The sequence below is a fragment of the Phacochoerus africanus genome, chromosome 8, assembly GCF_016906955.1.
Source record: "Phacochoerus africanus isolate WHEZ1 chromosome 8, ROS_Pafr_v1, whole genome shotgun sequence".
Lineage (NCBI taxonomy): Eukaryota > Metazoa > Chordata > Mammalia > Artiodactyla > Suidae > Phacochoerus > Phacochoerus africanus.
In genome coordinates, this window is record NC_062551.1 from 110,398,937 (window position 1) to 110,423,485 (window position 24,549).

The 24,549-nt window shown below is 36.9% G+C and overlaps 1 protein-coding gene across 1 annotated transcript in view; it reads left to right on the top strand.

Moving 5' to 3' along the window:
• The window catches only part of TAF4B (TATA-box binding protein associated factor 4b), a 113,587-nt gene that overhangs the window by 31,468 nt on the left and 57,570 nt on the right, over positions 1 to 24,549 (top strand). The window contains exon 9 of the mRNA XM_047794010.1: positions 1,542 to 1,644. Within this exon, the coding sequence (XP_047649966.1) occupies positions 1,542 to 1,644 (103 nt within the window). The remainder of the gene's footprint in view (positions 1 to 1,541; positions 1,645 to 24,549) is intronic.

Sequence of the window (24,549 nt, forward strand, 5' to 3'; positions counted from 1 at the left end):
GCAATGGGAACTCCCTGTGTGTGTGTGTGTGTGTGTGTGTGTGTGTTTTGAGGCACTTGGGGCACTGTGGCCTGTTGAAGTTCCTGGGCCAGAGATTGACTCATAATGCTGCAGTGCCAATGCCAAATTCTTAACCCACTGTGCCACAAGAGAATTCCTAAGGGTATATACTGTTTTATATTAAAAGAAGCACTATTCATGGAGTTTTGTAACTAGATAAAACAATCTACTAGTAAGGAAAGTGCTTTTTTAAACATAAAATTTGCTATTGCCTTATTTCTTTTAAAAGTATGCTTCTTTCTCTGTTTGGAGGTCAGTCTTACAAATAAAAGGGGTTTTATATATTTTTAAAATACCAATAGAGGGAGTTCCCATCGTAGCTCAGTGGTTAACGAATCCGACTAGGAACTTTGAGGTTGCGAGTTTGATCCCTGGCCTTGCTCAATGGGTTAAGGATCCAGCATTGCTGTGAGCTGTGGTGTAGGTTACAGATGTGGCTCATATCCTGCATTGCTGTGACTGTGGCATAGGCCAGTGGCTATGGCTCCAATTCGACCCCTAGCCTGGGAACCTCCATATGCCGCAGGAGTGGCCCCGGAAAAGGCAAAAAAACAATAAATAAATAAATAAATAAATAAATAAAATACCAATAGAAAGGATATATATATGTGTGTGTGTATACACACACACACACACACACACACACACACACACACGCACACATATATTGTCTTTTCAGGGCCACACCCATGGCATATGGAAGTTCCCAGGAGAGGGGTTGAATCGGAGCTATAGCTGCTGGCCTACGCCACAGCCACAACAAAGCCAGATCTGAGCTGGGTCTGTGACCTACACCACAGCTTACAGCAATGTCACATCATTAACCCTCTGAGCATGGCCAGGGATCGAACCTGCATCCTCATGGATACTAGTCAGATTCATTTCCACTGAGTCATAACGGAAACTCCTAAAGGATATATTGTTAACATGTTTCTGAAACCTTTTCTGCATAAATATTTTTATAATGCTAGCAATTCCATAGAGAATTTGAGAACCATATAAAAAGAAATGGAGAGGTCTTGATTTTTTTTTTTTTGTCTTTTTGCTATTTCTTTGGGCCGCTCCTGTGGCATATGGAGGTTCCCAGGCTAGGGGTTGAATCAGAGCTGTAGCCCCCGGCCTACGCCAGAACCACAGCAACAAAGGATCCGAGCCACATCTGCAACCTACACCACAGCTCACAGCAATGCCGGATCGTCAACCCACTGAGCAAGGGCAGGGACCGAACCCGCAACCTCATGGTTCCTAGTCGGATTCGTTAACCACTGCACCATGAAGGGAACTCCGGAGAGGTCTTGATTTTAATGATTACTTGTGTAGGTAATAAATTCATTGTTATGAATGAATTTGAACATAATTCTAGGACAGCTTGAAATTTTCTTTGATTGTTCTATATGTATTAAAAGCTGTTGTCCTGAATTTTTACTAATGTGGTGCAATTGCTTTTTTAAAAATTCTTTTTCTTTCTTTTGTTTTTATAGCATCCATTCTAAAACAAATCACCCTGCCAGGAAATAAAATTCTGTCACTTCAATCACCTATTCAGAAAAACAAAATAAAAGAGAATGGAACAACATCTTTCAGGTAAAGAAATTAAGTAGTTAAAACTTGGTCTCATTTAAAAATTAATGTATTTTAAAAAGCAGAAAAGACGTGGCAGAATAATACATAAATAAATAAAATGATGCCTTTTTAAAAAAACTAATGGTTCTTTATTGGGTATAATTTATAAGCGGTAAAATGCGCAGATCTTAAGTATAGAGCTCAATGAATTTTGACAAACATTTACCTGTGTAATCATAATTCAGACCAAGATACTGAACATATCCATCATCTTTATGCTCCTTTCAAATCAATTACTTACAACCCTTGCCTCTGGCAGTTACTATTCTTATGTCTATCACCATAGATCATTTTTGTCTATCTTTGAACTTTACGTAAATGGAAAAATTACATTATCTGCTCTTTTACATTTGACTTTTTTCATTAAGCATTTTTTTGAAATTCATCCATATCATTTTGATTTTTAGATTGTTCTCTTGTACTGGTGAGCAGTGTTTTCTGAATGTAAATATACTGGTTTTCCTGCTGATGGATATTGTATTGTATATACTTTTTGATGATTCTATATAAAGTTGCTATAAACACGTACAGATTTTTATGTGAACATAGGTTTCACATCTCTGTAGTAAATATCTAAGAATATTAGTGCTGGGCAATTAGGTAAGTATGTGTTTTACTATTTAAGAAACTACCAAACTGTTTACCAGAGACTATATCATTTTGCAGTCCCACCAGCAACGATGAGAGTTCCAGTTGCTCTCCAACTTTGTCAGTGCTTATTATTGTCAGTTCTTTTGATTGTCTGTCTTTGAACTTTACGTAAATGGAAAAATTACATTATCTGCTCTTTTACATTTGACTTTTTTCATTAAGCATTTTTCCAATAAGTCTGTAGTGGTTATTATTACTGTCATTAATATGTTGAGCATCTGTCCTTATGCTTATTTGCTATCTTTATACTACCTTCTTTGGTGAAGTGTGTATTCAAATCTTTTTTTTTTTTTTTGTCTTTTTGCCGTTTCTTGGGCCGCTCCCGCGGCATATGGAGGTTCCCAGGCTAGGGGTCAAATCAGAGCTGTAGCCGCCGGCCTATGCCAGAGCCACAGCAATGCGGGATCTGAGCCGTGTCTGTGACCTACACCACAGCTCACGGCAACGCCGGATCCTCAGCCCACTGAGCAAGGGCAGGGATCCAACCCACAACCTCATGGTTCCTAGTCGGATTCGTTAACCACTGCGCCATGATGGGAACTCCTGTATTCAAATCTTTTGCTGTTTTTCCTTTGAGTTGTTTGCTTCTTATGATTGAGTTTTTAGAATGCTTTTTATATTCAACATCCAGGCCCATTGTCCCATAGTGATTAGAAAGTATTTTCTTTGTCATGTGTTTTATCATTTTCTTACCAGTGTCTTTTTACAGAGCAAAAGTTTTTAATTTTACTGAAGTCTAGTTCATTGATTTTTTTCTTAATTTTGTAGAATATACTTTTCATGTTTTATCTAAGAAATGTTTGTATAAAACAGAAACAGACTCAAAGATTTTGAAACGAGATTTATGGTTACCAAGTTTAAATGTGGGGGTAGGGAGGAGATAAATAAAGGGGCTGGGATGGACATATGCACACTACTGTATATAAAATGGATAGATAACAAGGGCCTACTGTATAGCACAGGGTAACCTACTCAGGACTGTGTAATAACTTATGTGGAAAAGATCCGAAAAGGAATATATATATATGAATGACTTACTTTACTGTACACCTGAAACTAACACAACTTTGTAGGTCAACCATACTCCAATAAATTTTTTTTTTTTTTAAAGTTTGTATGAGCCCAGGTTACAGAGATTTTTCTCTTGTGCTTTGTTTTAGAAATTTTACAGTTTTATGTTTGTTCTTCTTAGATTTGTATATTCTTTGATTTCCACCAATTGCTTACTTAAAAATCAGTAATTTAGAACTATGAACTATATGAGTACTGACTTAACATCCAACTAATTATAGTGTTTTGTTTTCTTTTTCATTCATGTCAAAATATTTTCTCCTTTCCCTTCTATTTAATTGAAAAAATATTTGGGACTTTTCTAGATATTTTATTCATTTGTTTTCTAATGTAATTTTGCTCTGATCAGAGAATATATTCTATAAACATATCAATCTTAATTAAATTTGAGACTCTTCATTGTGGTTAACCTTGAGAATATTTCATGTGCCCTTTGAAAAAATGTATTCATTTTTGGGGAGAAGTTTTTTGTTAATGTCAGTCTGGTGAAGGTAGCTAGTAGTGTTTATATCTATTTCTTGGTTTTCTTTTCTTTGTTTGTTTCTTTGGTTTTTTTAGGGCCTTACACTCGTCATATGAAGGTCCCCAGGCTAGGGGTCAAATCTGAGCTGCAGCTGCTGGCCTAAGCCACAGGCATAGCATTGCAGATCCGAGCCACGACTGTGACCTATACCAGGGCTCACGGCAGTGCTGGATCCTTAACCCACTGAGCAAGGCCAGGGATTGAACCTGTGTCCTCATGGATACTGAGCCATGATGGGAGCTCTGGTTTTCTCTTTTTGGACTAGTTGCATCAATTACTGAGAGTGGGTATTAAAGTTCTAACTATACTAATGAGTTTATTTTTTTTGCTTTAGTTCTGTCATTTTTTACATTATTTCTTTGAAACTTTTATTAGGTATACACATATTTATAATTGTTTTTTCTAATAAATTGGCCTTTTAATCATAATTACATGACCTTTTTTTGAAAATATTTCTTGTATTGATGCCTTTTTGTCTGCTGAATATAAACACTTCAGCTCTGTTATTGTTGCATATTATATCTTTTTCTTTCCTTTTTTTAAACTTATATGTGTCTTTGTATTTAAGGAGTATCTTTTACACAAAGCATATAGCTGGGTTGTACTTTTCCTATCAGATCCTACAATTGTTTCTTTTTTAACTGGAATTTTAGACCTTTACATTTAATTTGATTATTGGTAGTTTTATTTAGGTTAATATTTTTCTTGGTTGTTGTTGGCTACGTTCGTGGCATGCAGAAGTTCCAAGGCCAGGGATCAAACCTACACCACAACAGTGACAGCACCACATCTTTAACTTGCTGAGCTACTACGGAATTCCAATATTTTACTATTTTGTTTGTCTGTTTTTGTCTTTTGGCATAAATAACTATTATTTTATATTTTAATTCTTCTGCTGACTTTTTATTATATCTTTTTGCATTTCTTGTTTGGTAGATCTATAGAGATTACAATATGCTATGATACTCATTTTCAGTTTATCGCTGTTTGGTGTTAATATGGTACTACATATAAAATAACATGGTACAACGCAACAATATAGTTCTGTTTATCCCACTCTTCTGTGCTATATATTTTTATTTCCATATGTATTATATTAGCATATATTATAAATAGCAATCTACAGTGTTATGATTTTAGCTTTAAAGTCTTTTTTCCTTAAAATATCCTTTTTTTCTTTAAAACATTTCTAGCACTTGTCATTTTCTTCTATAGAGTTCAGTTTTCATGTATTTTTTTTCCCTTCAGCTAAAGATCTTTCTTGCTTCGTAAGTCTACTGGTGACAACTCTTCTGTGTTCCACTTCCTGAGAAATATTTTTGTTTGCCTCCACTTTTTTTTGTCTTTTGTCGTTTTAGGGCCACACCTATGGCATATGGAGGTTCCCAGGCTAGGGATGTAATCAGAGCTATTGCTGCCGGCATACTCCAGAGCCACAGCAATGTCAGATCTGAGCCGAGTCTGTGACCTACACCACAGCTCACGGGAAACGCTGGATCCTTAACCCACTGAGCTAAGCCGGGGCTCAAACCTGCAACCTCATGGTTTCTAGTCAGATTTGGTTCCACTGCGCCATGATGGGAACTCCTGTTTGCCTTCACTTTAGAAGGGTGGTTTGTTACTGTTTTTAATTATAAATTATAGGCTGACCCAGTCTTTATTGTGAAGACTTAAAGATGTTATTCTGGTATTTTCTGGTTCCCACTGTTTCTGATGGAAAGTCAGTTTTCATTCATATCATTGTTCTCATGTATACACTTTTGTTTTTATTTATTTTTTCTCTCACTACTTTTAAGATTTTCTCTTTAGCTTTGACTTCAATTCTGTTTGACTCTAGCTGTGGGTTTCTTTGTATTTTTTCTGCTTGGGTTTTACTGAGCTTGGATCTATAAATTTTTTTCCCCCTTACTGTGGGAAATGTTCTGTCCTTATTTCTTTATTTTTTTTTTTTCTTGGTGCTATTGTCTTTTGTCCTTTTGTGAATTAAATTTCATATGCAGTAGGCTTTGCTTAATATTTTCCTGCCTATACCAAGATTGTTATTTTCTTTGATCTTTATGTTCCTTTAAGTCTATCAGCATATTTGGATGCTTTCTTAAAACTCTTTGCCTGGTAATTGCAATATCTGGCTCATTTTAGGATTACTTTCTGCCAACATTTTTTTTTTTAACTCTAGATCCCATTTTCTTGTTTTTCCTGTGTCTTATAATTTTCATTGTGTTCAGAATATTTAGTGACTCTGTTTTTTTTTTTTTTGTCTTTTTGCCATTTCTTGGGCCGCTCCCGCGGCATATGGAGGTTCCTAGGCTAGGGGTCTAATCAGAGCTGTAGCTGCTGGCCTCTGCTGGAGCCACAGCAATGCGGGATCCGAGCCGCGTCTGCAACCTACACCACAGCTCAGGGCAACGCCGGATCCTTAACCCACTGAGCAAGGGCAGGGATCGAACCCGCAACCTCATGGTTCCTAGTTGGATTCATTAACCACTGTGCCACGACGGGAACTCCTAGTGACTCTGTTTTTCACATGTCTAGTAACTATTGACTTTGGATTCAGTTATGTTCTTCTGAAAACTGATTTTTTTAATTTAGAAGACTTTATTTTACTTTAACTTGACAGTTCTTAAATTTCAAACTTAAGTCTTTCTTAGTTTGAGTAGCAACTGAAATACTCACTCAGTTCTTTTCCCGTCCTATTGCTGTTGTTGCTAGGCTACCTGGAGTGTTCCCTTGGGTATAAGTAGTTCTTCCATCAATCAATGATTAGGTCAGATTTATAAGCAGATTTGAGAGATTACTCCTCTGTGGAGCCTTATATTCTGGTATATCTTCTCTAAGTCTGAGTGCTTTTTTTAGCATCGCAGTCTGTCCTCTGACATCAGAAATATAACTGCACAGACTGGAGTGTGCTTTCAGGCCAGAAGACATAAACTCACAAATCTTACCTATTGTTGTTTCCAGATTTCAAGGATTGACTTCTCTTTAGTTTCTGGCTGCTTTTTTTCCATTTTAAAAAATGGTTCCCTTGGGAGTTCCCTTTGTGGCTCAGCAGTTAATGAACCCGACTACAATCCATGAGGATGTGGGTCCAATTCCTGGCCTTGCTCAGTGGGTTAAGGATCTGACATTGCCATGGTTGTGGCATAGTCCAGCAGCTGTAGCTCCAAGTCAACCTGTAGCCTGAGAACGTCCATATGCCATAGGTGAGGCCCTAAAAAGCAAAAAAAAAAAAAGTTGCCTTTTTAAAATGTATGTTGATTTTATAATGATTAAGCTACTCTGCCATTATCAGAAACCACAATCTGCATTTATTTTTTAATAATCTTTGTTCTCAATTTTAACCATCTTCTGCCTTCTTCAACACTTAGTCATTGTTGTTTTAAAGTTCATACCTAATGTTCCCAACATTCAGGTTATCTGTAAGTCTTTTTCTTTTCTTTGGCTTTTTAGTCCTCTTTCTTGATGTGAACTTAGTAATTATTGAGTCAGTGTCAAATATGTGTAAAAATAATTGTAGATGTTTTGGATTAATTGCCTCCAGAAAGAGAATTTATCTAATTTCCTGGTTGACAGCAGATGAGCAGATTGACCAAGATTGAATTAAGTAACTGAATTCAAAGCTAGATTGTAGTTTTTCTTTTCCAAGACTCCTTGTCTCTTTGGTTCTTCCTGGCTCCAGGATGTAGTACCTAGGAATTTGAACTAAGACTTAGGGTACTTTTCTTTGCTGTATTCTGAACCCCAGGTTTATTTCCTCAGCTTAAAATGCCTAAAACTCAGTGTGCTTTTTGTTGTTTTAAACTGGCCTGATTCTTTTTCCTTAACTTTAAAATTGGGTGTAAACTACACTTACGATTTACCATCTTAACCATCCTTAAGTGTACAGTTCAGTGGTATTAAATACATTTATATTACCGTCACCACTGTCAGTCTCTAGAACTCTTAAGTATCTCATGTAAGTGGAATTGTACATGTTTTTGTGTGTTTGGTGTGTGTGTATGAGACTGTCTTATTTCACTTATAATAATGTCCTCAAGATTAATTTGTGTTGTAACATATGTCAAAAAAAATTTTTTTTGGTGTTCAAAGAACTTTTTTTTTTTACACCTTTATAATGATTTTAATTTTTTTCATTATACCTGGTTTACAGTGTTCTGTCAATTTTCTTCTGTACAGCATGGTGACCCAGTTATACATATAAGTATACATTCTTTTTTCTCGCATTAGCATGCCCCATTGTAAGTGACTAGACATAGTTCCCAGTGCTACACAGTGGGATCTCATTGCTTATCCAATCCAAAGGTAATAGTCTGCATCTATTACCTGAACCTCAAGCTCCCAGTCCATCCCACTCCCTTCCCCTCCCTCTTGGCAACCACAAGTCTCTTCTCCAAGTCCTTGATTTTCTTTTCTGTGGAAAGGTTCATTTGTGCTGTATATTAGATTCCAGATATAAGTGATGCCATACGGTATTTGTCTTTCTCTTTCTGACTTACTTCACTCAGTATGAGAGTCTCTAGTTCCATCCATGTTGCTGCAAATGGCATTATTTTGTCCTTTTTATGGCTGAGTAGTATTCCATTGTGTATATATACCACATCTTCCTTTTTTTTTTTCTTAATTAAAGGTGGGAACCAGGGGACTCAAGGTCTCAGAGACAAAGAGCGCCACCTCAAGAAACCTCACTGCTTTTGTTGTGCTCTTTAGGATTACGTCAAGTGAGGAGGGGGTTGTAGGTGCAGGATATAGGGTTTTTTAAAATTATTTTAAAAGTCACATAGCCGGTTGCTCATTAAGCTTTTATTCTGACCTTTAGGCATTTAACAATCATTAGCATTGAGGAAGCTTGGTGTCAGCTATCTATGCATAGCATCTAGAGAATCACCACTGTGCTTCTGCAGACTGTGTGCCTATCTGCAGCAACCTGAGGTGCCTAGGTTTGTACCTCGGTTCTCCTTGCTAATGCATATCCTGGTAACGACCCCTCATGAACCCCTTGGGGCCATGAGGCTCCTCTTTCTTTTATTCTTTAGAGGACATACCATGCTGTGCAAATGGCTTGCCTATACCAACTCATTATGTCCTCATTCAACTGACCGCATGAATAACTTACACCTTTAGGTCTTTGTTCTTAAGCTTAGGTCATTTACTAGCACTGTGATGGTTTTTCAAGCAGGAATATGGGGTAAAGTAAGGAAGGACAAGACGGAGTTTTCAGCATAGAAAATAGAAGCAAAGAGGCTAAGAAAATATTGTAGAAACATGTCTCTCGACAGAGCATCAGAGAAACTCAAAGGTGGGAGCCTGGGTTTACGATAGGGAGAAGCTTAGAGGTCGTGGGGAGACTTGGGAAAATAATGTTTTTGATTTTTGAAATTAATTTTCTTTTTTTTTATTACTCAAATGAATTTATCACATCTGTAGTTATATGATGATCATAACAATCCAGTTTCACAGGATTTCCACCCCATGACCCAAGCACATCCCCCCACCCCCCAAACTGTCTCCTCTGGAGACCATAAGTTTTTCAGTGCCTGTGAGTCAGCATCTGTTCTGCAAAGAAGTTCAGTCTGTCCTTTTTTCAGATTTCACATGTCAGTGAAAGCATTTGATGTTGGTGTCTCATTGTATGGCTGACTTCACTTAGCATGATAATTTCTAGGTCCATCCATGTTGCTAAAAATGCTGGTATTTCGTTCCTTTTAATGGCTGAGTAATATTCAAGATGTACCACATCTTCTTGATCCACTCCTCTGTCGATTATACCACATCTTCCTAATCCAATCAGTGGACATTTGGGTTGTTTCCATGTCTTGGCTATTGTGAATACATGCAGTGCATGTGTCTTCAAGGAAAGTTTTGTCCGGATATATGCCCAAGAGTGGGATTGCTGGGTCATAGGGTAGTTCTATGTATAGATTTCTAAGGTATCTCCATACTGATCTCCATAGTGGTTGTACCAGCTTCCATTCCCACCAACAGTGCAGGAGGGATCCCTTTTCTCCACACCCCCTCCAGCATTTGTTATTTGTGGACTTACTGATGATGGCCATTCTGACTGGTGTGAGGTGGTATCTTGTGGTAGTTTTGATTTGCATTTCTCTAATAATCAGTGATAATTGAGCATTTTTTTCATGTGCTTGCTGCCCATCTGTATATCGTCTTTGGAGAAATGTCTACTCAGGTCTTTTGCCCGTTTTTCCATTGGGTTGTTGGCTTTTCTGCCATTGAGTTGTATAAGTAGTTTGTATATTTTAGAGATTATGCCCTTGTCAGTTGCATTATTTGAAACTATTTTCTCCCATTCTGTAAGTTGTCTTTTTCCCTTTTAAAACTAATATTTCATTGTATATACCATATTTTGTTTATTCATTCATCCATCTGTGGCAGTTGGGTTGCTTCCACATTCTAGCTTTTGTGAATAACACTACTTTTAACATGAGTGTACAGATACCTTTTCCAGTCTGTTTTCAATTCATATATACCCTGAAGTAGAATTACTGGATCATATGGTAATTCTATTTTTAGGATGTCAGATCCTTAACCCACTGAGCAAGGCCAGGGATCGAACCTGCAACCTCATGGTTCCTAGTCAGATTTGTTTCCACTGTGCCATGACAGGAACTCCTATTTTTAATTTTTTGAGGAACTGATATTCTGTTTTCCATAGCAACTCTACCATTTTATAATCCCATTAATGGTGTACAAGGGTTTGAATTTCTCTGCATCTTTGCTGACACTTGTTCTTTTCTGATTTTGTTTTGTTTCATTTGATAATAGTTATGCCAGTGGATATAAAGTAGTACTTCACTGTAGTTTCAATTTGTACTTCCCTGATAGATAGTAATATTGCACATCTTTTTGTGTGCTTTTTGGCCATTTGTATATTTGGAGAATTCACCCTTTTAAGTACTTTGCCCATTTTCTTTTCTTTGTTTTTGTCTTTTTTTTTTTTTTTTTTGCCATTTCTTGGGCCGCTCCTGTGGCATATGGAGGTTCCAAGGCTAGGGGTCCAATCAGAGCTGTAGCTGCTGGCCTACACCACAGCCACATCAATGCGAGATCCGAGCCGCGTCTGTGACCTACACCACAGCTTATGGCAGCACCGGCTCCTTAACCCACTGAGCAAGGCCAGGGATTGAACCCGCAACCTCATGGTTCCTAGTCGGATTCGTTAACCACTGAGCCACGACGGGAACTCCTGCCCATTTTCTTTTCTTTCTTTCTTTTTTCTTTTCTTTTTTTTTTTTTTTTTTTCTTTTTAGGGCCTCACCCATGACACATGGAGGTTCCCAGGCTAAGGGTCGAATCAGAGCTATAGCTGCAGGCCACAGCCACAGCAACATCAGATTGGAGCCACATCTGTGACCTACACCACAGCTCATGGTTCCTAGTTGGATTTATTTCCGCCATGCCATGACAGGAACTCTGACTTTGCCCATTTTTTAATCAGGTTGTTTTTCTGTTACTGAGTTTTGGGAGTTCTTTATATATTCTGTATATTACTCCCTTTTTAGATGAGTGATTTGCAAATATTCTTTTCTGTGGGTTGTCTTTTTTACCCTGTTAAAACTTTTGATTCACAAAGTTTAAAAATTTTTGTGAAGTCCAACTGTCTAATTTTCTTTTGTTGCCTGTGCCTTTGTTGTCATATCCAGCAAATCTTTGCCAAGTTCAATGTCAGGAAGCTTTTGCCCTGTGTTTTTGTAGTCTTAGGTCTGTTAATTTTAGTTTGTTTATTGTGGGTTTTGTTTGTTTTGATTTGTTTGTGTAGATGACATTAGTGTCTTCACTAATGTAAAAGACAAAGCTTGTCACTTTAACCTGTCTTCAACAGTTATGCTAATATTTTTTTTCCCACACGTTGCTAATCTATTCAGCCATTACTTATTGTCTATTTTGTACTAGTCATTGTGTTTAGTATGTTATGATTGGTTGTCATTCTGGTATTACTCCATCTTGTCTATCAGAAATGTCATGGAAGCTTTTTTTTTTTTAATGAGTGGCATTTCTTAATTACTCTGTAGAAATCAATATCTGTAGTCCTAGATAATTCTTTTGACCTGTCAGTCTATAGGCTTATTTAAAAAGTCAGAGCTGGAGTTCCCATTGTGGTGGAGCAGAAATTAATCCAACTAGGAACCATGAGGTTGAGGGTTCGATCCCTGGCCTTGCTCAGTGGGTTAAGGATTTGTTGTTGCCACAAGCTATGGTGTAGGTCGCAGACGTGGCTCGAATCTGGTGTTGCTGTGGCTCTGGTGTAGGCCAGTGGCTACAGCTCTGATTTGACCCCTAGCCTTGGAACCTCCATGTGCCGCAGGTGCGGCCCTAGAAAAGGCAAAAAAATAAAAAAATAAAATAAATAAAATAAAATAATAAAAAGTCAAAACTTAGTAATTATTACTCCTTACAATGTACCAGGTGCTATGCTAAGAAAAGTTTTATAACAATTTACTTTTCCTAGTACCTCAGTGAGGTAGGTATTATCATCATATCCATCTTATAGGAGAGGCATTTAAGAAAGATTATATTGAAAACCTTTCTAGAAAACTTTTAGTTTACTTTGCCCAAATCCATCAGAGGAATCACTGTCTGTGATCACAAATATCACTTTACAAAATGTGTTTCTCTAATAATAAAACTTGAAAGATGAAATGAGCATTTCCCATTGTGGCTCAGCAGTAATGAACCCAACTAGGATCCATGAGAACATGGGTTCGATCCCCAGCCTCACTCATTGGGTTAAGGTTACAGCTTTGTCATGATCTGTGGTGTAGATCGAATATGTGACTTAGATCCTACGTTGCTGTGGCTGTGGTGTAGGCCTGCAGCTACAGCTCTGATTCGACCCCCGCCCCCCAGCCTGGGAACTTCCATATGGTGCCATGTGTAGCCCTTTAAAAAAAAAAAAGAAAGATGAAATGACTCCTTGATCCATGGGCTGCAGAGCTTTAGCAAACATGAAAGCAACATTAATCTTGTACATTTTCACCAGTGCTCTTGGGTGACCAGGTGCGTTGTCAGCAAGCAGTAATATTTTGAAGGGAATCTTTTTCCCTGAGCAGTTGGTCTCAACAGTGAATGGATTTAAATACTCAGTAAACCATGTTGTAACTAGACGTGCTGTTATCCAGGCTTGGTTCCATTTATAGAGCACAGGCAGAGTAAATTTTAGCGTAATTTTTTTTATTATTAAAGTATAGTTGATTTACAGTCTTGTGCCAATTTCTGCTGTACGGCAAAGTGACTCAGTCATACATATTTTATATATATGATATGTACATACGTATGTTCTTTTTTTTTTAATTTTAGCGTAATGCTTAAGGGCCTTAAGGATTTTCAGAATGATAAGTGAGCACTGGCTTCAACTTAAAATTGTCAGCAGCATTAAATCACTAAAAGGAGAGTCATCCTGTCCTTTGAAGCTTTGAAGCCAGGCATTGACTCCTCCTCTCTGGCTATGGAAGTCCTAGATGGCATCTTCTTCCAGTGTAAGCTGTTGTGTCTACATTGGAAGTATGTTGTTTAGTGTAGACACTTTCATTAATTATTATCTTAGCTAAATCTGGCTAACTTGCAGTAATTTCTGTATCAGTACTTGCTGCTTCACTTTTGCACTTTTATGTTATAGAGACAGCTTCATTTCTTAAACCTCATGAGCCAATCTCACTAGCTTCATACTTTTCTTCTGCAGCTTCCTCACCTCTCTCAACCTTCATAGAATTGAAGAGTTAGGACCTTGCTCTAGATCAGGCTTTGGTCGAAGACAGTGCTGTGGCTGGTTTGGTCTTCTAACCAGACTTGTAAAACTTCTTCACATTGGCAGTATGGCTGTTTCACTTTCTTACCATTTGTGTGTTCACTGGAATGGTACTTTTAATTTCCTTCAAGAATGTTTCTTTTTGTGTTTACAACTTGACTACCTGGCACAGGTGGCCTAGCTTTCTGCCTCTTGGCTTTCGGCGGGCCTTCCTCATTGGTCTTATCATTTCTAGCTTTTGATTTAAAATGAGAGATAGTGACTCTTCCTTTCACTTGAACGCTTAGAAGGCATTGTAGGGTTACTACTTGGCCTAATTTCAGTATTATTGTGCCTCAGGGAGTAGGGAGGCCTGAGGAGAGGAAGAGGGGAACAGCTGGTTGGCAGAGCAGTCAGAACACACACAATATTTATTCATTAAGTTGGCAGTCTCATGGGTGTTGTTTGTGGTGACCCAAAACAATTACTGTAGTAACATCAAAGATCACTGACCACCATTACAAGTATAATAATAATGAAAAAGTTTGAAATGTTGTGAGAATTATCAAAATGTTAGAGTCAAAAAATGAGCAAATGCTGTTGGAAAAATGGTGCCCATAGTTTTGTTGCCACAAACCTTCAGTTTCTAAAAAACTTACTATCTGTGAAGCACAGTAAAGTGAAGTGCAGTACCTGTGTAGGCATGGTCTTTTCTAGGCTTACCTATTTTTTCATTTAATCTTTTCTTTTTTTTTTCTTTTCTTTTTAGGGCCATACCTGTGGCATATGGAGGGTCCCAGGCTAGGGGTCTAATTGGAGCTACAACTGCTGGCCTACACCACAGCCACAGCAATGTCAGATCCGAGCCACATCTGCAACCTGCACCACAGCTCATAGCAATGCCGGATCCTTAACCCACTGAGCGAGGCCAGGGATTGAACCTGCAACCTCATGTTTACTAGTTGGATTCATTTCTGCTGTGCTGTGGGGGGGGGTCTCCATAATCTTTTTTTTTTTTTTTCATTTAATATATATTTTTAAATCTCTGTTTTATCTCATTGGTTAATTTGCATATTTCTAATAGCATACTACTCATTTTACTATAACTTCAAAATAAATTTTACATCTGTGAAGGCATGTTCCCTACCTACTTCTCTTTCTTTTTTATATCCCCTTCTATTTCTACTTTTATATCTTCCTTCCTCCACTTTCATACCCACTTTGCCTGCTTTTCTATCTTTCTTTCTTTCTTTCTTTCTGCTTTTTAGGGTTGCACCTACGCATATGGAAGTTCCCAGGCTAGGGGTCCAATCTGAGCTGCAGCACAGCCACAGCAACACCAGATCCAAGCCCCATCTGTGACCTACACCACAGCTCACAGCAGTACCAGATCCTTAACCCACTGAGAGAGGGCAGGGATAGAACCTGTGTCCTCACGGATATTAGGTTCGTTACCACTGAGGCACATTGAGAACTCCTTCACTGCTTTTCTTGATTAATATCACTGTTCTTAGGATTTTGCTATTCCATTTAAATTTAGGCATCAGTTTAAATTCCAAGGCCCCCCCACAAAAAAATCTTTGCCAGAATTGGAACTGGCATGGCCTTGAGTCCATAGGTCCGTTGTTCTTCAGTTAATTTCTTTATAATTTTGAGGCTTCTAGCTATAAACATGATTTATGTCTTTATTTATGCACGCCTTCCTTAGCATCTTTCAATAAAGTGTGATGTAATTTTATCTATACAGATTGCATACCATTTGTTTCTTGTGTTTACTCCTAGGCTTTTTTTTTTTTTTTTGCTATTCTAAATAACATTTTTGGTAATTGCCTTTTCTGCTCCTAGTATATAGAAATGTAGATTGCTTTAAAAAAAATCATATTCCAACCCCCTGTTAAGTTCTTATTTCTGACAGTTTTTAGATTATTTTATGTTATTTATGTAGACAGTGATGTCAGGAACGAGATCAGAATTATAGGTTGGCTTTTTTTTTCTTTCAGCACTTTAATAATGTCATTTCATTCTTTTCTGGTATGTATGCATACGTTCACCTTTTTTAAATTAAAGTCAGTTAATTTACAATGTTGTGCCCCTTTCTGCTGTACAGCAAAGTGACTCAGTCATACATATATGCATTCTTTTTTATATATTGTTTTCCATCATGGTATATCCCAGGAGACTGGATATAGTTCCTTGTGCTATATAGTAAGATCTTAATGTTTATCCATTCTGAATGTAATAGTTTGCATCTAATAACCCCAAACTCCCAATCCATCCCACTCCATCCCCCATTCCCCATCCCCCTAGGCAACAAGTCTGTTCTCTATGTCTGTGAATCTGTTTCTGTTTTGCAGATAGGTTTATTTGTGCCATATTTTAGATTCCTCATGTAAGTGATATCATATGGCATTTGTCTTTCTCTCTTTGACTTACTTCACTTAGTATATTTTCTAGTTGCCTCCATGTTGCTGCAAATGGCATTATTTTTTTCTTTTTTATGGCTGAGTAGTATTCCGTTGTATATATGTACCACTTCTTAATCCATTCATCTATTGATGGACATTTAGGTTGTTTTCATATCTTGATTATTGTGAATAGTGCTGCAGTGAACATAGGGGTGCATGTATCTTTTTGAATGAATGTTTTGTTTGGATATATAGCCAGGAGTGGGATTGCTGGATCATATGGTAGTTCTATATTTAGTTTTCTGAAGAACCTCTATAGTGTTTTCCATAGTGGTTGTAACCAATTTACGATCCCACCAATAGTGTAGGATGGTTCCCTTTTCTCTACACTCTCTCCTGCTTTTGTTATTGTAGATTTATTATTGGTGGCCATTCTTACCAGTGTGAGGTAGAGTATCATTGTAGTTTTCATTTGCATTTCTCTACTAATTAGTGATTTGAACATTTTTTCATGTGCCTACTTAGGCCATCCATATGTATTCTGGAGAAAAATATCTATTTAAGTCTTCTGCGCATTTTCCAGTTGGGTTGTTTTTGCACAGGTTCACCTTTAAAGGTGAAACCTATGAGGAAAAGTCACCCCAAGGGAAGTAGCAACACAGTTGGAATGCTAATGACTTCAAACATTGGATGGTCAATTATCCAGTATTAAAAACCTTTATAAACAGTTAAAAATAAAAGTTAGAATCACAGAAATGAGCAAGTAACAATTTTCTATTAAAAATGAATGCAAAGATATGATTTAATAAACCAAATAGGACATTTAGAAGTGAAAAATACAATTGTGGAATTTAAAACTCCAGTAGATGGGTAAATCAGATTAAAGCTGACAGCCAAGATTGAGTTTGCTTTATTCCAGAGAAGATTTGTGACTATTTCTTGTAGGAACCAGAAGTGACTATTGAGTTAGGATCACATTAGCATCTGTTCCAGAGAACTTGACTTGATCTAGCATCTCCTACAGAGTGTTCCCACTTTAACAAAGGCCTGAAAACTAATGCTAGCCACAGGCATTTGCTTCTGAGGCAATTCTGCCTTTGGAGTATGCTCATTGCTTATTTTTACTGACACTTTTTTGACAACTTCTGTGTACCCAACACTGGAATGAAAATGTCTTAAGTTGGTCTGAATTAGAATGTCACATAGTTCCTCATCGGTAAAGCTAGTCCATTTAATGCCTGAAGCAAAAGTGTTACCATTAATATTTTCTCTGGGTAGTTCTAGCATATTAATTTTGCTTATTTATCTATTGAATGCTTATTGCTTTCTAGACTTCTCTATTGGAGAACAGTTCTTTGTTGTGTGTTGTAAATATTTTTCTCCTGATCTTTTAACTTGTAATTTCATTTTTAGTGTCTTTTGTTATTTGAAGATTTTTAGATCATAATGTTAACTTTATCAGTTTCGTCCTTTATGGCTTTTTAATTTTGTATTAGTCTAAGAAGTCTTTTCTGGTCCTCAGCTCATAATGATGTGCTCCTGTATCAATACACACCTCACATATGCACATAGACTTCTACAGAATCTTGTCATTCTTGATTCTATCTTTGTAAATGTCCGAAGCTGAAATTAACTTTTTCCCGATTGGATTGCTTATCTCAACAATAGTTAAAGATTCATTACTTTCCTGATTTGAGATGCTACTTTTTACCTTTTAGTAAATTCTCAGTTATTCAAGGATATATTTACTTTAGTGCTATATTTTTTTTGTTTTATTTTTGTACTAATATTTTTGCATTTTCAATTACCATACTTTCATTATTTGTTTTTATAGCTGGATAAATCCTTTCTTTTTTTAACTCTCTCTTTTTTTTTCTTTTTAGGGTCGCACCTACAGCATATGGAAGTTCCCAGGCCTAGGGGTCAAATCGAAGCTACAGCTGCTGGTCTATGCCATGGCCACAGCAACATCAAGATGTGAGCCGCGTCTGTGACCTACATCACAGCTCACAGCAGCACCGGATCCTTAACCCATTGAGTGAGGCCAGGGATCGAACCTGCATCCTCATGGATCCTAGTCAGGTTTGTAAACCGCTGAGCCACGAAGGAACTCCTCCTTTCTCTTTTTTTAATCAAGAGGGTCTTGACTTGTTATTTTTCTTTTGTGCATGGACTTTAGAGTCAGCAGGCACTGCTATGAAAATTTTGTATTGAGATTACCTCAAACCATAGTTATATTTGTTTAGAGTTCAGTGAGGTTGTAGTTAACAGAAAAAAGAAAAAATAGTAGCATAAGCAAGATAGAAGATTCTCCCTCATCTCTCACATTCAGGAAAACTGAAAGTAGGCAGAACATTACAGGTATCTGCTTAGAGAGTCTTTGCTTGGTCAACCATGTAAAGTAGCCTTTTCTGTCACATCCGTTGTCTTGAAGCACTTCCCTAAAGTTATCCTGTTCATTTATTTATTTACCCTTCCTTATGTTCCCCACTCCTTTTTAAGGCTCTTTTAGAGTTTACAATGACATTTGTATACCTTACATTTAGAACAATGCCTGATTCATAATAAGCATTCAGATATTTGCTCAAGTAATAAATTTTGAAAAAGAGAACAAGAGTATCTATAATCTTAGCTATATTTAAGATATATTTTATTTTTGGAGTTCCCATCGTCGTGCAGCAAAAATGAATCTGACTAGGAACCATGAGGTTGCAGGTTGGATTGCTGACCTTGCTCAGTGGGTTAAGGATCCACCGTTGCCATGAGCTGTGGTGTAGGCCACAGATGCGGCTCTGATATGACATTGCCGTGGCTCTGATTAGATCCCTATTCTGGGAACCTCCATATGCCTTGTGTGCAGCTCTAAAAAGACAATAGCCAAAAAAAAAAAAAAAAGATATATTTTATTTTTGAACTAAGATATACCTCTTATTTTTGTATAATACTTTCTAGTAATTTGGGTCATATATGGTTTTGTGCACATCTTTTTATAGTGATGCCCTTTTTAAAATTTAAGTTTGCTTTCTTGGATACTTAATATCACTTTGATTATCATTAAAATCAAGCTTAAAATAGATCCTTGCTATTGACTCTTGTTCATTAAAAGGTAATAGTGTATGGCATTAGGTCTTGCCTTAACTTAACTGGATGAGGTTTAATAATGTGGAATGATATCTGCCTGTATTTTCAAAATTAACTGTTTAACTGGAGAAAAATTGTTTGTGACTTTTTCCCTGAGCAAATTATATTTTCTGTTGTGCTTATGAGTACCCCTGGATGAATAAAGGAAGCTATATAGTGTTTAAACACTAGAGGGTGCCAGAAATTCATATTTTAGAATCAGAAGTGATAACTATTATAGTACCTATGCATGTTTGTATAGTTAACCCTATTTAAACTGATTGGCTATTTGATGATAGTAAGAATTATTATTGATTTTTTGAGGTGATGATAATGCCTTGTGGCTAAAGTCTTTTTTTTTTGTCTTCATATTTTAGAGAGAAATAATAGACTATTCATGGATGAATTATATATATGTATACCCATATATGTATATATGTAAAACTTAGTGAAGGTATTTTAACAGAGGTTTAGGTCTTTTTAAAAATTTGTTTTAAAATATATTCTAAGGAACATAATATAGGACAAGGTTACACACTCTTTGCACAGATAGTATTACTCCACCAACTTTAATGTCCCATTTTTTTAATCTTACAGGAATTACATTCTTCAGTGTAGGTTAAACATGTACTCTGTCTTGCTTCATATGTAATTAATTGTTTAGTCATATATTTATTGAGAGTCCTTATATGTACAGATGTATTAGTCACATATACTAGTTATATAATATTAATGTAGATGGTTAATCATTACAAATAAGCCATTAGACAACAGTCTCTGGTAACTAAAACTTAGAAAGACAGGAGACAGGGAAGAGGTGTGTTTGTACCCAGAGATTAACCCTAAATCTAGGGTTAAAATTCAACAAAAAAAGTCTTCTTGGAGGAGCTGCCTTATACTAAATCTTCCAAGAAATTAGGTCTTTTGTGTTGTTTTGTTTGTTTGTGTTTTAGAGTCACACCCACGGCATATGGAAATTCCCAGGCTAGGGGTCCAGTCAGAGCTGCAGCTGCATACCATAGCCATAGCAACACCAGATCTGAGCTGCATCTTTGACCTACACCACAGCTTGCAGCAACGCTAGATCCTTAACCCACTGAGCGAGGCCAGGGATCAAACCTGCATCCTCATGTTTGCTAGTCATGTTCTTAGCCTGCTGAGCCACAATGGGAATTCCCTTGAAATTAGGTTCTTAAATAATCTTCACAGGGACATTACATGAATGAAGACTTAGAGATGAGATTGTGAAGTCTTTCATAGTTTTTTTGTTTTTGTTTTTTTTGTTTGTTTGTTTGTTTTTGCCATACCCAGGGCATGCAGAAGTTCCCAGGCCAGGCCAGAGATTGAACCTGAGCCACTGAAGTGACAACACCAGTATTTAACCCACTGGGGCCACACAGGAACTCTCGAGTCTTTCATAGTTTTTAGCTGGATTTTCTCATGGTAAAATGCTATTTAGGAAATATTATGAATTATGTTTGTGCTTACATGCAAGGTGAACTAGAAAGGAAGGACATTAGACGTAAATACACCATGAGGCAAAGGTTGAAGTTATGATGGTAGGAGATGCCATGTATCTTATTTATGTCATGGGCATCCTCAGGAAGGATCAAAGCCAAGAGACAGTGATAATGCTGTGGTATGATTATAATAAAATTTTATTCACTGAATTAACAATTCAGTTGAGAATATATAAATGCAGTAAAGGGATGGTCATACTTTTGAAACAATTTCTAAATAAATATTTGCTAGTATAGTATAGATCAGTAATTTTAGGATTACACAGGAAATTTGATAAAATTCTTGATTGTGGGCTCATCCAAAATGAAATCTCTGGAGATTGGACCTGGGCAGAAAACTGTATTTTTAAGATCCTCATAGTATTTCTGGTGTTCACTATAGGTTTAGGACTGTACATACAACCCAGCAGGCCTCAGCATAGGGTCAACAGAAAGTAGTTGTTTTTTTTTTGCTTTTGCTTTTTAGGGCTGCATCCACAGCATATGGAGGTTCCCAAGCTAGGGGTCAAATTGGAGCTGCAGCTGCTGGCCTACACCACAGCCACAGAAACACAGGATCGGAGCCTCGTCTGTGACCTACACCACAGCTCACAACAACGCTGGATCCTTAATCCACCGGGTGAGGTCAAGGATCAAACCCACAGCCTCACAGTTCCTAGTTGGATGCATTTCCGCTGTGCCACAACGGGAACTAGAAAGTAGTTTTGAAATTGAAACTCCTTCAGAGGGTTTGCAAGGTCAAGATAGTTTTCACAATAAAAATAATAATGATGTTAGTTGCCCTTTTTTCAGTGTATTATTTGTATTGATTGTTCAGAACCACGGTGGTCAAGTTGCTGGCACCTTAACATTGATCAAAGCAGGGGGATGAAATCATACTAGTAGCCATTTATTCTTTACCCTGACATACTCAAAATAAATTTTAAAAAGCTATTTGTTTGTTTTTTAATGAAGCAGTACACATTATTACTTATAAATCTTAACCCTTGAGTCTACACTTTTTTTTACTATTCTTTATGACAAAATGGGAAATTTGTGCAGTGTTCTGCTGCTGCATGTCAGAGTGTTGTGACATTTTCATTTTTTAAAGTTTTATTGAAATATACTTGATTTACAGTGTCATAATCATTTCTGCTGTACAACAAAGTGATTCAGTTATACATGTACACACATCCATTCTCTTTCAGATTCTTTTCCCACAGAGATTATCACAATGTGTTTCAGTTGTGGGCTGAACTAACCACTTTATTCATGGAGCACCATTTTTACTTGAAAGAACAAAGAAAAATGACAAATTAGGGTTATTTAGACTGGAAATTTGATATTTTCATGAAAATGAAAAAAGTTTGCTTGTTACTTAAGGGAAAACAACTGACAGTATTTTTTGCCAATGATAAAGTTTGAGCATCTCAAGCAGAGGTTAAGTTTTAGAAAACTTATACCCACTATCATGAGCTTAACTTCCCAATATTTAGACTTTCTGATTAGATTGGTACAGATATTAATATGTGATTTTGGATTATGTATAATGAGTCTAATTTTAAAAGATCTATATTTCTCAGTGAACCAGTATTTTCCAGATTACCAACATAACATTGATGTTAGAAAGTTATGCATCAGTAAAAGATCCATTCACAATGAAGAAGAAGACCAGTGGGTTTTAAGGAGATTTGCCAAAATAGAAAACAGTTCTACTCTTCTATTTTTTAATTGTAATGTTAGTTTTCATTTAAATGTTATTTGTTAACATGTAATGATTTTATATTTCAATGAATAAATAATACTCATTTTTAGTTTCTTATACAGTTTTCATTCAAAATCATATAATACAGTCTACATTCAAAATCATATAATAGGTATAGTTTTCACCTCTGTGTTACAGATAAGGGGATTACTGAATAGAATGGTAAGAAACTTGGAGTTCCTGTTGTGACTCAGGGGTTAATGGATCCAACTAGGAACTATGAGGTTGCAGGTTCCATCCCTGGCCTCGATCAGTGGGTTAAGGATCTGGTGTTGCCGTGAGCTGTGGTGTAGCTTGCAGACGAGGCTCAGATCTGCGCTGCTGTGGCTCTGGCATAGGCCAGTGGCTACAGCTTCAATTAGAGCCCTAGCCTGGGAACCTCCATATGCCACAGGAGCAGCCCTAGGAAAGGGGGGAAAAAAAAAAGAATGGTAAGAAACTTTTCAGTCATCCTTTTAAAAACTGTCAGAATAGGGATAGAAACCTTGGTCTCTTTAACACCAGAATTGATTCTCATTAATTTATACAGCTCAGTATTTTTCCAAATGTGGGCCATAGAATATTTGTATCACAGTCACCTAAGTGTATTTGTTAAGAAACTTCAGGTTTGTGGTCTCCATCCTGGGCCCACCCACTATGGGTGCTGTGTGGGTATATGTTTGATTATGAGACCTAAATTTTAAATATACTGAGTAGTTCCTAAAAATCACTAAAGTTTGAGAGAAATACTGCAATATGCTATGCTATGTTTGAGCTAAAAAGGGGAAAGGGATTTTCCCACAAGGAAAAAAATAACTTTAAAACACATAGAAGGAGGAATAAGGAGAGTGTTTTGTGAGTTTATAGACTGGCTGTGGTGACATAGAGAGGTTATACCCAAGGATGGTGAAAAAATAATATTGAAGGTAAACTTATTTTACCAGGGATTAGTAATCTAAGGGAAGAACTTGATCTTCTTGTTCTTTTTTTTTTTTTTTTCAAGGCTGTATCTGCAGCATGGTTCCCAGGCTAAGGGTTGAATCAGAGCTGCAGCTCCCAGCCTACACCACAGCCATGGCAATGCCAGATCCAAGCCGCATCCAAGACCTGTGCTGCACTGCAGCTTGTGGCAACACTGGATCACTAACCCAGTGAGCGAGGCCAGGGATTGAACCCATATCCTTGCAGATAGTAGCTGTGTTGGTAACCCACTGAGCCATAGTGGGAATTCCAGAACTTGATATAAAAAATTTTTTGTTTGTACTTTTATTTTTATTTATTTATTTATTTATTTATTTATTTATTTATTTATTTATTTATTGTCTTTTGGGGGGTGCACCCACGGCATATGGAGGTTCCCAGGCTAGGGGTTGAATTGGAGCTACACCTGCCTGCCTACACCACAGCCATAGCAACGTGGGATCTGAGTCACATCTGCAACCTACACCACAGCTCATGGCAACACCAGATCCTTAACCCACTGAGGAAGGCCAGGGATCGAACCTGCGACCTCGTGGTTCCTAGTTGGATTCGTTTCTGCTGTGCCACGACAGGAACACTCATAATTTTGAAGGAGATTATTTATTTATTTAACTAGGTAATATATTTTATATAACATTTGAAAGAAACAAAAGGTTATACAGTGGGGGAAAAAATAAAGTTCTCTCTTGCTTCATTTTCCCTCTGCTACCCAGATTCCCAGCTTAGAGGCAATCACTATTAGCAATTTCTTGTGTCTCTCTGTAGATACAATCTTTTTAACACAGATGGCAGTATACTGTACATAATGTTTTATATTTTGGTTTTTACAACTTAGTCTTGGATATTGTTCTATATTGGTATATAATCACTGTGATTTGATATTTTTTTAACAAAGTTACTTAATGATAAATATTTAGGTTGTTTCCAGTATTTTGTACTAGGAAAACGTAGTTGCAGTGACTATCATTTCATATAATTTCTAGAAAGAGCAGTTTATTCATTTTAAGTTGTCAGATAATGTGAAATAACTCTCCATGGAGGTTGGATGAACAAAGTCTGCTCTGAGCAACAAAGCTTAGTATAGCATATGTTCACATGTTCTGGTGAACTTTGACAATCTAACAGGTAAAAAAATT